The sequence below is a fragment of the Thunnus albacares genome, chromosome 14 (assembly GCF_914725855.1).
Source record: "Thunnus albacares chromosome 14, fThuAlb1.1, whole genome shotgun sequence".
Lineage (NCBI taxonomy): Eukaryota > Metazoa > Chordata > Actinopteri > Scombriformes > Scombridae > Thunnus > Thunnus albacares.
This window is the reverse complement of record NC_058119.1, coordinates 247,501-261,602: the sequence shown is the minus strand read 5'-3', so window position 1 is coordinate 261,602 and position 14,102 is coordinate 247,501. Positions and strand designations below refer to the sequence as shown.

The 14,102-nt window shown below is 38.5% G+C and overlaps 1 protein-coding gene across 1 annotated transcript in view; it reads right to left on the bottom strand.

Annotated features, from left to right (window-relative positions):
* Positions 1-14,102, bottom strand: part of pcca (propionyl-CoA carboxylase subunit alpha) — a 37,418-nt gene that overhangs the window by 12,564 nt on the left and 10,752 nt on the right. The window contains exons 10-15 of the mRNA XM_044372369.1: positions 14,011-14,102; positions 13,387-13,481; positions 7,255-7,405; positions 5,780-5,923; positions 372-446; positions 29-97 (exon numbers count right to left, since the gene is read on the bottom strand). The exon at positions 14,011-14,102 is cut by the window's right edge and continues 11 nt beyond it. Of these exons, the coding sequence (XP_044228304.1) occupies positions 29-97; positions 372-446; positions 5,780-5,923; positions 7,255-7,405; positions 13,387-13,481; positions 14,011-14,102 (626 nt within the window). The remainder of the gene's footprint in view (positions 1-28; positions 98-371; positions 447-5,779; positions 5,924-7,254; positions 7,406-13,386; positions 13,482-14,010) is intronic.

Sequence of the window (14,102 nt, the reverse complement as noted above, 5' to 3'; positions counted from 1 at the left end):
ACTATGCTGTATTTAATACATCACTGACCTTAGAGATCATGGGATCATAGTAGATGCTGATGTCACTTCCCTCCTGGATGCCGCTGTCTACACGGACCTAACGGAGCGAGAAGCAGATGAGAACATAGTCATATTGGCAGGAAGCTTGCCAGTCACTGGATTTGAGTGGATTGTGTGTGGACTGTATATATATATATATATATATATATATATACTTTTGAAGATCATATCAGCCAGTTTAATGAGGACTGAATTCTCTTCTCTGTTGCAGCTCTAATTTGTTATGTAGACTGAGGACATAGTTGTATGTTACACAAAGACCTTGCCTATTAAAGAGTTAAGGCTCCTATCACAAACACACACAAACTTACATTGCTGAGGTTGAGTGGCTCTTGGTATTGAGACAACCGTCCAATGGAGGGAAGACCGAAAGATTTATAAGGGTCCTGATAGAACAAACAACAAAGAAACATAAGGAAATCTGGAAAACACTGGAACTTTAAGTTGAAGCAGTACTCAAACTCTCAAAGGAGGTCAGTCAGAAAATTATTGCTCTCTTTTATGAAATATAACGTTGATTTTCAATGAAAAAGTACAGGAGTGCTATATCACACAGCAAAGCCCACAGAGTTAAAGGGTGGGGTGGTGTTCAGACAGTCACCTAGTAACTACACTCACTGAGCACTTTATTAGGAACACCTGTACACCTGCTTATTCATGCAATTATTCAATAAGCCAATCATGTGGCAGTAGCGTGATGCATAAAATCATACAGATACAGCTCAGGAGCCTCAGTTGATGTTCACATCAAACATCAGAATTGGGAAAAAATGTGATCTCAGTGACTTTGACCACGGCATGATTGTTGGTGCCAGACAGGCTGGATTTAGTATTTCTGAAACAACTGCTCCCCTGGGATTTTCATGCACAACAGTCTCTAGAGTTTATATTAGTCAAAATGGTGCCAAAAACAAAAAACATCCAGTGAGCGCAAGTTCCGCAGACAGAAACACCTTGTTGATGAGAGAGGTTGGAGAACATGAGCAGACAGGTTGGAGCTGACAGAAAGGCTATGGTAACTAAGATAACCACTATTTACAATTGTGGTGATCAGAAAAGCATCTCAGAATGCACAACACATGGAACCATGGGGAGGATAGGCTACGACAGCAGAAAACCATGGTGGGTTCCACTCCTGTCAGCCACGAACAGAAATGTGAGGCTGCAGTGGGCAAAGGCTCACCAAAACTGGACTGTTGAAGACTGAAAAATGTAGAAATGTTAAGCTCAGAATTTGGCGTCAAAAGCATGAATCCATGAACCCAACCTGTCTTGTGTCAACAGCCCAGGCTGCTGATGGGGATGTAATAGTGTGGGGAATATTTTCTTGGCACACTTTGGACCCCCTAATACCAATCAATCATTATTTGAATATCACAGCCTATCTGAATATTGTTGTTGACCATGTTAAACATGAAGTCAATCATCAATCAATCTGTACATCCATCTCAACATTGAAGGAAACGGTCCTGGCCACATGGATCTTCTGGGGTTCCTGACCGCCCGGATGGCGGCCTTTTCTCCCGGCTGAGGTCGAGAGAAGGTTCCGGGTGCACCAGGGCTTCAGAGGAGCTTCTACCCTCTGGCCACCGAGATCCTGGATGGGATTGCTACATAGGACTGTCCTCCGAGGCCTATATCGTACCACAGAGCATGCCTGTCAAAACGGCATTAAGTTCAAAGCAGTGTTTCATCAGCAAAAACACCTGGGCTGTGTTTCATGGAGTGCTTTTTGGACTACTGTTGGTACTCATTGCTGTATTGCCTGTACGTGTCTGTCTGGCCAGAGCAATCAACATTGATGCAAAAAACAACTGGGACACCGAGTAATGGAGCTTGGGACAAATGCTGGCTCATGGCCAGTTGACGCTCCTAGAGTGAGTTTTCACTCCTCTGTGAAAACTCCTCTGGACTCCTCTGGCGCCAGTGACGAATGAGCAGCAACTTTCTGAGCCGGGCTTCTCCCTAACAGACTAAACTTTGTTAACAGAGGCATTATGTCTCAATGAATAACTTTTCGCTACCGGCTGTGGAAACCTTGATAGGTCCAGTGTCTCTCTCACAAAATCTGCTGCTGACACCACTGTGTGTCGAAACCCTGCAGTGAGGAGGCAGAGGTTATTCAAAACCTTCCAAACTGTCAATCATGCAAAAGTCTTATGGGACCCGAAGCTCAAACCGGGGGGGCTATTCAGTGGACATTGTAACATCAGAAGCATTACTGCAGAGAGCAATCAGCTAACTCATCTTGTGTCTGACTCAAATCTGGACTTTCTCTGTCTGACTGAAACATGGTTGAAATAAAAAACTCCTGCGAGTGTGTTCACAGTGCCCTAATACCAATGTTTCAGAAGAGACCTGATGGAAGAGGAGGAGTGGTGTTTTTTTATGTGAGACAACATCAAATGTGTGGTTTATAATGCGGGTAACACGTTAGAATATGTTGGGATAGAAATAATGTTATCCCAACAAATGTCTTTTAACATCATAGGCGTCTCTAGGCCCCCATCTGCAGATGACACTGTCTATGATCAACTCATAGAAGTCTTGAAAGAGTGCAATCTCAACAAAGAATTATTACTTATGGGTGATTTTAATGTGAACTGGGAGGATAAAACTAAGAGGAAAAAACTAAAAATGATCACAGAGAAATTCCAACTAGAACAACTAGTAAAAGGCCCAACTAGGATTGCAAAATGCTCCAGTACACAAATTTTTCTGATATTTACTAACAAACCAGAAAGAATAATTAAAAGTTATAATTTAATCACTGGCTCATCAGATCATAACGTAACCCTATGAGCGAGAAAACTGACTAAAAGTTGATTTAAGACCACAGCAACTAAGACAATGATCCTTCAATTCATACCCAGAGTTAAGCAAGAAGAATTTATCAATGAAATTAACAGCTTGAACTGGGATGATGTACTATCCTCTGATGATCTGGACTATGGCTGTGATACTTTTACTCACAGAATCAACTCCGTGAGGGAAAGATTTAATGTGAGGATACAGATAAAATCTAAAAATAAAAACAATTTACTGTGGTTTAATGAAAATTTGTGGAAACTAATGAAATCTAGAGATGCTTCACTAAGGAAGGCAATTAAAACTAGAAGAGACACTGACATGCTGATTTATAAAGGTTTAAGGTACAAAGTTATCCAAGAGCTAAGAAAAGCTAAATCTTGTTTTTATCTCAATATTTTGAATGAGGCAAAAGGCAACAGTAAATTGATCTGAAAAAACATCGATAATCTCACAAGGAGGGACCAAAATTTTTAGGAGCTTTTAAACTCAAAGTACAGGGAAAGTTAATTGAAGATCATCTTACTGTTGCTTCTGTCTTTAATATTTTTTTTCTTGAGTCTGTATGTGAGTTAGGAAAAAAATTTACAAAAAGGAAACTGGATATTGTTCCTATAGATGCTACAGGTCAGGTTTTCGAGCTGGTAGAGACTAATGAGTTACAAGTAAGCAAAATCATCAGCTCCTTAAAAAGCTCCGAAAGCAGAGATGCTTTCCAATTTGACACCATGTTTGTCAAATCACACAAAGATATTTTAAGTCCCCCTATTTCTCATTCAAATAACACAGCTCCTTTCCTAATGACTGGAAATGTGCATTGTCACGTCTATTTTTTAAATCTGGAGACCACCTTGAAGCCAGAAACTACAGACCATTAAGTATACTGCCAGTACTCTCAAAAGTTGCTGAGAAAGTTGTCATTAAACAACTGACAACATTTCTTAATACAAGCAATTTTGGTCTACATTGTATGCAATTTTGCTTTAGAGCAAATCATTCCACCGAAACTGCTACCTTGCACTTAGTAGAGCAAATTAAATCAAGACTTGACAAAGGAGGAGTAGTTGGTGCTGTATTTTTAGATCTGCATAAAGCATTCGATACAGTCAATCATGATGTTTTAATATCGAAGCTCTCTCAATTTAACTTCTCATCTAGAGCACTGGCATGGATGTCTTCATATTTATCTAATAGGATACAATGTGTTAAAGTTGGTGACACACTGTCCAGTAACATGAAGTGCACAATGGGTGTTTCACAAGGGTCAGTGTTAGCTCCCTTATTATTTAGCCTATATATTAATGATCTCCCTAAACAGTGTCATGATGACTATAAATGCATGCAGATGACACCGTTGTGTACACACATGCAAAACCAGCTGAGTTAGCTGCTGCTAAGCTAACAATTGCATTGGAAAGGATAACACATTAGCTTGATCAATCATGTCTGAGTCTAAATGAAAACAAGACAAAAGGTATGTTTTTCTCTAAAATGGTAATGGTAAACCATTCTAAAATGGTACAACCTCCTAATGCTGATATTTTCATCAAAGGTGAAAAAATTGACATAGTTACTGATTTTAAATATCTTGGTGTGACACTGGATCCAAATCTGAATTTTAAGAAACATGTTTTAAAAAAAACGGTTAAAACCAAGTACAATTTAGCAAATTTTAGACATATTAGAGACTCTCTCTCTTTGAACGCAGAGAATTGTACACTCGCTCAGTAAGTTCCATTAGATCCTCCAGAATATCCTCTATATAAGATTGTACCATACCATTTCGTCGCACTGCATTTGGGCAGTCAGCTTTCTCTGTGAAAGCCACAACTCAGTGGAATGCGCTACCTGATACCTGATATGAAGAACTGTAGTTCAAACAATACATTCAAGGCCAAATTAAAAAATCTACTAAAGACCAATCAGCTGTGTGACCACTGAGTCTAAACTCCATTTATGGTCTTCTCATTAGCACAGGTAGTCTTGCTTTTAATTTGACAAGTTTACATTATTAATTTCTAATTGACATTGTGAGTGTATGTGGTGTGCTGTTGTGTGTAGCTTTGTATTTTGTATGGTGTGTTCTGTGTGTTTTTTTGCTTTGTACTGTTTGTTGTGCTGTTGTATGTTTTGATTGCGGGGGACTTAGCTTCGAGCTAACTCTGGTGCAGTGCATCTTTAATGTTTAAAACTGTCCCAATCAATAAATCAAATCTACAATCTCAAATAATGTTTCCAACATCCTGTGGAATCCATGACATAAAGAATTGAGGCTGTTTTGAGAGCAAAGTGAGGCCCTACCCAGTATTAATATGGTGCTCCTAATAAAGTGCCTCAGTGTACTGTACATTGATAATGGTAATAATTAGACTCATCAGTAACCTTCTGATTCAGCTCAGCAAGTGACAATGATTGATCAATTCACAGTAAATAATTAGAGCATCATGTTGTAACATCTGGGGGGAAATGACTTCTGAGTAAGTACAAGTTGGGGAAAGTAGAGCCATACAGCTCCATGAGTCACTATCAGGATGGGATATATAAGGAAAGCAGCTTGGCTCAGCCTTTTACATATTTTCAGAATGTTTTTTATGTCTTGTACTTGGTTTGATCAGTGTGTTTTGGCTTTGTGTCCATTCCCATCTGCAGCTGTTTTCTTCTGCTTTTCACTTGCACTTTGGTTATACTGAGAGAAAACCTAATCCATGCCACTCCATACAGTTCCGCAGAATAAAAACACTGACTGATACACTCTTACCTTTAGAGCGAGCTTTTCTAAAGGTAATAACTTAGTAATAACTAACACTTTGTTGAATGTTTATAAAACAGTTTTTAATATAATCAAATTGAGAGGCCATAAAAATAAATAAATTCAACCATATTCCATGATGAGCATCATGCACACACAAACCTCTGCATAGACACGGCTCTCAAAGGCCCAGCCGTTTATTGGAACATCTTCCTGTTTGTGCTGCAGTTGGTAACCCTTGGCAACCCGGATCATCTGTTCTACTAGGTCCAGGCCAGTAATACACTCTGTGATTGGATGTTCCACCTGGGGTCAAAAGGTTAAACAGAGAAGATACAGGTTTCTGCTAGCAAACTAGTAGGAACCATTGCTGGCTTTTTCCAGGTATTTCAGACACATCTTAGGGTTGTCATCAGCAGGTTGAGTTTCCTCATTTATCATGGAGATGGTTAAGGATGGCTTGGTCAAACTCCATGCACTGATAAAGACTGAGATGTGGATAAAGGTTCCAGTTCTTCTGGTTTGAGTCCAGCTGGGAACCTTTGTTGTATGTTATTCTCCATCTCTCTACTGTCTATAATAATTGCACAAAATCCCCAAAACATATATAGAAAAAAGATCATTTGTCTCGAGTACTGTAGAGAGAATACAATGTGAATTAATTATGTGTAAATGTGGCATGGCAGACAGCTGGGCCATCTCTCTGTTTGCTCTTTGAATTGTAACAGCTGATTGAACACTTTCACATAAGCAGAGAACAGTGGCTGGATGTTACTTGTAAAGGTTCTTCTAAATAGACATCTACTTTATCCGACCTCACTTTCTTTCACATGGAGATCTTACTAGAGCTTATTGAATTAGCTCTGCAGGGATTTTCCAGTAGTCTCCATGTTAAGACACATACTACATAACCACTGGCCATGACAATTGTTGTATATATTACCCCTCTCTCTACCCATGTTTCTTGTCTCTTTATATTTTCTATTGCTGAATAAAGGCAAAAATGATGCCCAAAAATATATTTAAAAAATTGCTCTGCAGACTGGCTTAAGCTGTAGGTTCATTCAGTAAATACAAAATAAACTAACTAAACTAAACAAGGGTCTAAGGACAGAAGATGTTGTATTGCTGCACAGATTGTAAAGCCCCCAAGGCAAATTTGTAATTTGTCATATTTGACTATACAATAAAATAGACTTCACTTGACTCAAAACTCAACACCATTGCTTTTAGTTGCTCCAGCCTCATGGAATCATTACAACAGATACCGAAGACTGATATTCTGGTAACTGTTGGTATTTTTATGAGCCTGATATAAACTGTTCTTCCCAGTCTTTGTGTTGTGTTGCATCCTATGTATTTGGCTGAATTCTTTGTCTCTTTATGGTGTTTGTTACATATAATTTCTTACTTACTTAGTTTTTGTGGGCTTTTTTCTATTGTGACATTGTACACTTGACACACATGAAGAATAGTCTCTTGTTCCTCAAGTGAAAATAAAGCTTTCAAGTGCAATTAAAGGCTAAAAATAAGCAATCAGTCTGAAAAAAAAAAACACAATCCTGAATGTTATAACCCAACTGTTGGAACCATCTACAGCCACATACAGACAAATACACACACACTCTCACGCAGACCTGTAGTCGTGTGTTCATCTCCAGGAAGTAGAAGTTCTTCTTAGAATCAACCAGGAACTCCACAGTGCCAGCAGAGGAATACTGCACAGCCTTGGCCAGCTGCACTGCCTGCTCACCCATCGCCTGCCGTGTCACTGGGTCCAGGAACGTACTGGAAAGTACACAATGCTGAAAAAACTCAGACTCATTTCAGTGGTGTAAATGGAACAGACTCACAAATTGGGAGTCTAATAAAACAGATTCAATTGCTTGAAATTTAGTTATTCTTTCCAAAATCAAATAACACGGTTGAACAAACACGCTTTTAAAGCATCAGCGTACCATTACAGATATGATCAGAATCAGATTTATTTTTGTACAGTATATTTATGCATACAAGCAATTTGACTCAGTTTTTAGTGGCTCTCAATATACTTTCATACCGTTTGCAGAACAATATTCAGGAAGACACAGACATAGAGCAACAACAATTACAGCAAAGCTAAACTAATATAAGCAAATATAAATATATGACTATTTTGTACAAGCAAGTAGGTGAAAAAATAGATACACGTGTTACATATACAGTGGTGTCTGACAGTTTTGGAAACCCTACAGAGTTTGCTCTATTTCTGCATAAATATGACCAAAAATGTGATCAGATTTTCATTCATTCATTCTTAAAACTAGATAAAGAAACATCAATTAAACAAATGAGACAAAAACCTTACACTTGTTAATTTATTTATTGAGGAAAATGATCCAATGTTACATTTGTGTGTGGCAAAAGCATGTGAATCAGTAAAAAGCATCGGTGCACACAGTTCCAAGTCTTAAAAGGAGTATTGGGTGCACGGTTGTGGCAAGGATAAAAGAAACAAAACACCGGCACACACAGATCTATCTTCTTATAATTTATTGTAGACAGGTTTGTCCATGAAAAAAATACTATGTGAACCTCTAGGATTATCAATTAATTTGAAGGGGAAATTAAAGTTGGATGTTTTTATCAATGGGATGACAATCAAACATGACTCTGTGAGGCCCTGCCTTATTTAAAGAGGAGAAATCTTGGTCCTCTCTATCAAAGTCTGAGCTTCACAACAGGGTTTGTGGAAATGTGTCATGATTCAAACAAAGGAGATTTCTGAGGACCTTAGAAGAAGAGCTGTTGAAGCTCAACAGGCTGGAAAGAGTTACAAAACCATTTCTAAAGAGTTTGGACTCGACTGTCAGGCAGATCGTGTACAAATGGAGGACATTCAACACCATTGTTACCTTCCCCAGGAGTGGTCGACCAACAAAGATCACACCAAGAGCAAGGCATGTAATAGTCCAGGAGGTCACAAGGGACCCCAGGGTAATGTCTAGGAAATTGAAAGACTCACTTGCAGTGGCTACAGTCAATGTCTATGAGTCCACCATCAGGGGAACATTTGACATCAATGATGTGCATGGCAGAGTTGCAAGGAGCAAGCCACTACTCTCCAAAAAGAACACTGCTGTCCGTCCATTGTTTGCTAAAGACCGCGTGGCTATTGTAAAAATGTGGACGGATAAAACCAAAATCAAACTTTCTGGCTTGAATGAGAAGCGTCATGTTTGGCAACGAGCAAACACTGCATTCCAGCAAAAGAACCTTATCCCTTCTGTGAAACATGGTAATAGCAGTATCCTGGTTTGGGCCTGCTTTGCTGCCTCTGGACCAGGACTGCTTGCAATCATTGATGGAACTATGAATTCTGAGTTGTAGAAGCAAATTCTATAGGAAAACGTCACGGTGTTTGAACTGAAATTCAAGAGAAAGTGGGTCATGCAGCAAGACAACAACCCTAAACACACAAGTCGTGCTATCAAAGCAGAAGAAAGTTAATGTTTTGGAATGGCTGAGTCAAAGTTTGACCTTAATCCTATAGAAATGCTGTGGTAGGACCTGAAGCAGGAAGTTCATGTAAGGAAACACACCAACATCTCTGAATTGAGACTGCTCTGTAAATTATATATAAATTATTATATTATTATAAATGATTATATAAAATATATAAGCAAGAAAACAAGAAACAAAATCATCAGCAAACATATCAAAATCCTAGTTAACAATTCAAATAAGGCATTTCATGTTCGAAAAGGAGTAGGAAGTTAAAAAACCCCTTTTTTGTTTTCTTTTTTTTGCTTTAAAAATATAATTTTATGATTAATATGAAAACTCAATTATCCACCACCAGTGTCCATGAAATCCATCTCTATCAGATCAAACAAAAAACAAAATTCAAACTGAAAAAGGACTTTATGAGCCTTATCGACACACTCCTGGAATCAAGGGCTCAATGTGTTATCTCCAGCCCTATGCCTTCTCCTTGCTGGGGAGACGTAAAGTTCAGCCGTATACTCAATCTGCACATCTGGTTAAAAGGCTACTGCAGATCACTGGGAATTCCTTTCATTGACAATTTCACTACATTTCTGGACAGACCCATGCTTTTCAGGCATGATGGTCTTCACACAAACTGGTCTGGCTCTCGTGTGCTAGCTAACAGCATGGCACTGACGCTGAAATCATGCAAATCTTTTTGCAACTGACATGGGGTTAGTCCATTCCATTATAGTAATAACTGTGCAGTGTGATACTCCTGTCACTGTAAATGCCACATAGTGTGTAAATCCTGAAGCTATTTCGAACAGGACTGTTAAATGTTTGCCTGTGGTTCAGACCCCTGACAGTAGCCTATCTATTAACCCAGTCTCACTGATTCCCATCGTCAACAAAGTTTAGGACCAAGACATGCATCCCTGCTCACACAACTACAGCTAAGGGTAGTAACTTCATCCATATTACCTACAATCATAAACAGTCTGTGCAATCCATCACTCTAGGTAAGTTTGTTCTATTCAATGCTAAGTCTCTGTCAAACAAAACCTTTATCCTGAATAATTTGATCACATCCCATAATTTGGATTTTCTGATTCTGACAGAAACATGGCTAAAGACTGGGGACTGCTGCCATTTAATTGAATTCTGCCCTCCTGAATATAGATATTTTAACTCCCCGAGGTCCACTGGTTGTGGTGGGGGCCTTGCTGTCGCCTACAGCAACCATTTTAACTGTAAGCATATATCTGTTGATATTTTTCAGAGTTTCGAGAAGCTCATGTTTAAAATCAACTGTCAAAACCCTATCTGCTGTATCTTAATCTACTGTCCCCCCAAACCAAACTCTGGTTTTTAGCAGAGTTTTCTGAATTCCTATCTTCCATTGTCCTAAATCATGATAAAAATATTCTTATAGGAGATTTTAATATCCATGTCAATGACCCATCCAACCACTTTGCCACTGAATTCCTAAACATTACTGATTCATTCAATCTGGCGCAGCATGTTTCTGGTTCAACACATGACCGAGGCCACACCCTTGACCTCATTTTTACTCTTGGCCTAACTATAAACTCCTTCTCATTGATAGACCTTGTCTCTGATCATAAATGTATTCTATTTGACTCCTTCATCCAGGCAACTTCTCCAAGTCAGAAGCAAACAGTATGTTCCTGCATTTTTTATAACCCGTCTGCTTCAAATTTCTCATCTATTTTTCTGATTTATATAATAGCCATATTCAACCCTCTAATATTAATGATTTGGTCAATAGTTTCAATAGCCTGTGCTCCTTTGCATTACATGCTATCGCACCTATTAAAACCAGGTCAGTAGCAGCCACCAAATCATCACCATGGATAAATGTTGCTATCCGTAGCTGTAAGCAGGAATGTGGGAGGGCTGAGCGCAGATGGAAAAAGACAAAACTCAATGTTCACTTTCTATACATGAATAACTTTTAACTTCACTCAATCAGAAAATCAAGGATGCAAGAACAGCTTATTTCTCAGATTTAATTACTGCTAATAAACACAATCCCCGAGCTCTGTTTTGCGCAATCAATCAACTAGTACAACCTGCTACTATCTTTGCCACCTCAACTGAAGACTGTGAATTGCATTTATCATTTTTGTCAACAAGATAGAATTAGATCCAGCATTGTGCTCCTGCCCACTGCTTTTGATCCACCTAGTAGTGTTTCAAATTTATTGGCCCATTTTGCCCCCATTTACCCACTCAATATTATAGACATGTCCCACACCTCTGGTTATGTCCCTGATCAGTTTAAGACAGCCAGTGTCCAGCCCCTTCTAAAAAACCCGGCCTTGATCCAGCCGTTTTGAACAATTTCAGACCCATCTCAAAATAACCTTTCATTTCCAAAATGCTGGAAAAACTTGTCGCTGAGCAGCCTCTTCAAGTTGTTGAAGGGAATAATACCTTTGATAAATTTAATCTGGTTTTCATCAAAACCACAGTACTGAAACTGCTCTGTTACAAGTCATGAATAACATCCTTGTGCCGGCTGATAGGGGGGAACTCTCCATCTTGGTCTTACTCGGCTTGAGCGCTGCCTTTGACACCATTGATCACTCCATCCTCATTAATCAACTAAATACATGCGTTCATATCTCAGAGAAAGCTCTAGAATGGTTTGCGTCATATTTGTCAAATAGAGGTTTTTCTGTCTCCATGGGTGACTATGTGTCCTCATCCACTCCACTGCTATATGGGATGCCCCCGGGGTCAATCCTTGGTCCTATTTTCTCTTTGTATATGCTTCCCTTGGGCCAGATAATCAGTCGCTTTGGTTGTACATCCTATCATTGCTACACAGATGACACTCAGCTATATTTTTCAGGAAAGGACTGGATATCTGTCAATTTTCTTCACCTAAATTCTGACAAAACTGAGCTTCTCATTTTTGGCCCTGAAAATATTGCTAAAGGCATCATTCATCATATTGGCCCACCTCCCCCTATGTCAAATCTAACATCAGGAATCTTGGCATTATATTTGACCCTAAATTGAAATTTGAACACCGTGTCAATAAATTGGTTCAATCATGCTTTTTTCAGCTACCAAGCAGTCACTTAGGTCTTACAATCAAAACTTGTTGGCCATACCACTTGCCAAACTAAAAACTAAAGGCGACTGTGCTTTCGCACCTGCTTCCCTGGCACCCAGACTTTGGAACAACCTCCCCACTTCCATCAGATCAGCTGAGTCTGTTGACTGTTTCATAAAACACTTGAAAACCTACTTTTTTAGGATGGCTTTCCAATAACATTCGATAAATTCAAGTGTGTTCTCTGGGTAATGACTGTATGCCTTCTGTGTTCGTATGTGAGTGATGTCTATATGTGTTCTTGAATGTGTCTCTTTTCTTTGTGTGCAAATATCAATGTAAAGCACTTTGTAACCTGTGTTAAAAAAAAAAGATGCTATATAAATAAAGTTTTTACTTTACTTTTACTCTAAAATAATATGTCAAAACATATCAACAACCAAACGGGGTAGATGAGAAAATATAAGAATGCGATAAAATGTTCTCATAGTTTACTGCAGTCTTATTGTAGTTCAACACTACAATATAATATTATGTATCTGTGATGTTGGCAAGCTGTCTAATAAAAGGAAAGTACAATATTCCATGTGAAATTTAAGAGTAATTTATAGCAGCAACTCTGGTGTCATTATGCTGAAGACCATTAGTGCTGCTGGTCTTGACTATTTTTTCCCAATTATTTCTTTATTTATTTTCATCATTTAACAAACTTTATCAAAAGACAGAGTACAGAGAAAATAAGGGTAATATAAGATAATAGTAATAGCAACTAAAGTGAAATAAAATACAAAATGATTAGAAATAAATAAAAACATTAACAAAAAAAATTAAACTATGGTCACAGTAAATATATCTCTTTTCTAGATAGGATCAAAGCATATTTAACCGGGTTGGGCGGATGGTCAGAGGTTCATAAGAGGTTCCCATGCTCTGAGAAAGTGTATTTTTTAAAGTATAAGTGGGCTGTTCCAGTTGTAATGTTTTGTAATGTTATGCTAATCCTCTTCACAGATATGGGGTCTAGTGTCCTATTCAGTTCTGTTGGTCGTAGCTTTTTACTAGCATATCTACCACCCACACTTGCCTCCAGTCCAACTTTTCACCTTAGTGTAGTTGCAGTCTTTACTACACACTCTTGTGTAAAAAGAAAGTTGGTTGCATTTGCCTATTGATTGAAAAAAAAATCCAAGAGAAGATAGACTTTCTCACTAACCTGGGAGCTTCTTCCACTACCTTCTGGTTCCTCCTCTGGATGGAGCACTCTCTCTCATTCAGCCACAGAGCATTACCATGTTTATCAGCCAGCACCTACAAGAAGCATACAGTATTATTCTCTGGTTCTCACTGGAGAGGAGGAGGCCATAAGATTTTTTTTTGTCACAATACCCATTTTTGAAACAACTAATAAAAGCAATGTTCATATCCATTATTTTTATTTACATTCATGCCAATCAAGTGTATTAAAAACTTGATGACCTGATCACTGAAACTTGTATGTTACACCAATTTTTACAAGAAATCTAATATTAAAAACAAAAGCTACAACTTGTTAATGAAATACTCATCATATTCTAAAAAAAATGTGCACATATGGTCTTCAATATATGTGTGCGTTGCCTAGGTTTTTCTGTGAAAATATCAGAGGTAAATTGTAAAAAGCTTTCATTGAAGAAAAACAAGGATTTTATTTTAGAAATAATTAATAATGAATCGCAAGGCTGTCTTAAGAGTAAGAAACTTGTTAGAGTTCGCATACCAAAACTGGGGCACTGAGTTCCCTCTCATTATCATTATCAGATGGTAACATCAGACCTGTGTGTGTGCACGTGTGTTATACCTGAATCTCTATGTGTCTAGGGTTGTCTATGAACTTCTCAATGAGCAGCCTGTCATCTCCAAAGCTGGAGGCTGCCTCCTGGGACGAGAACC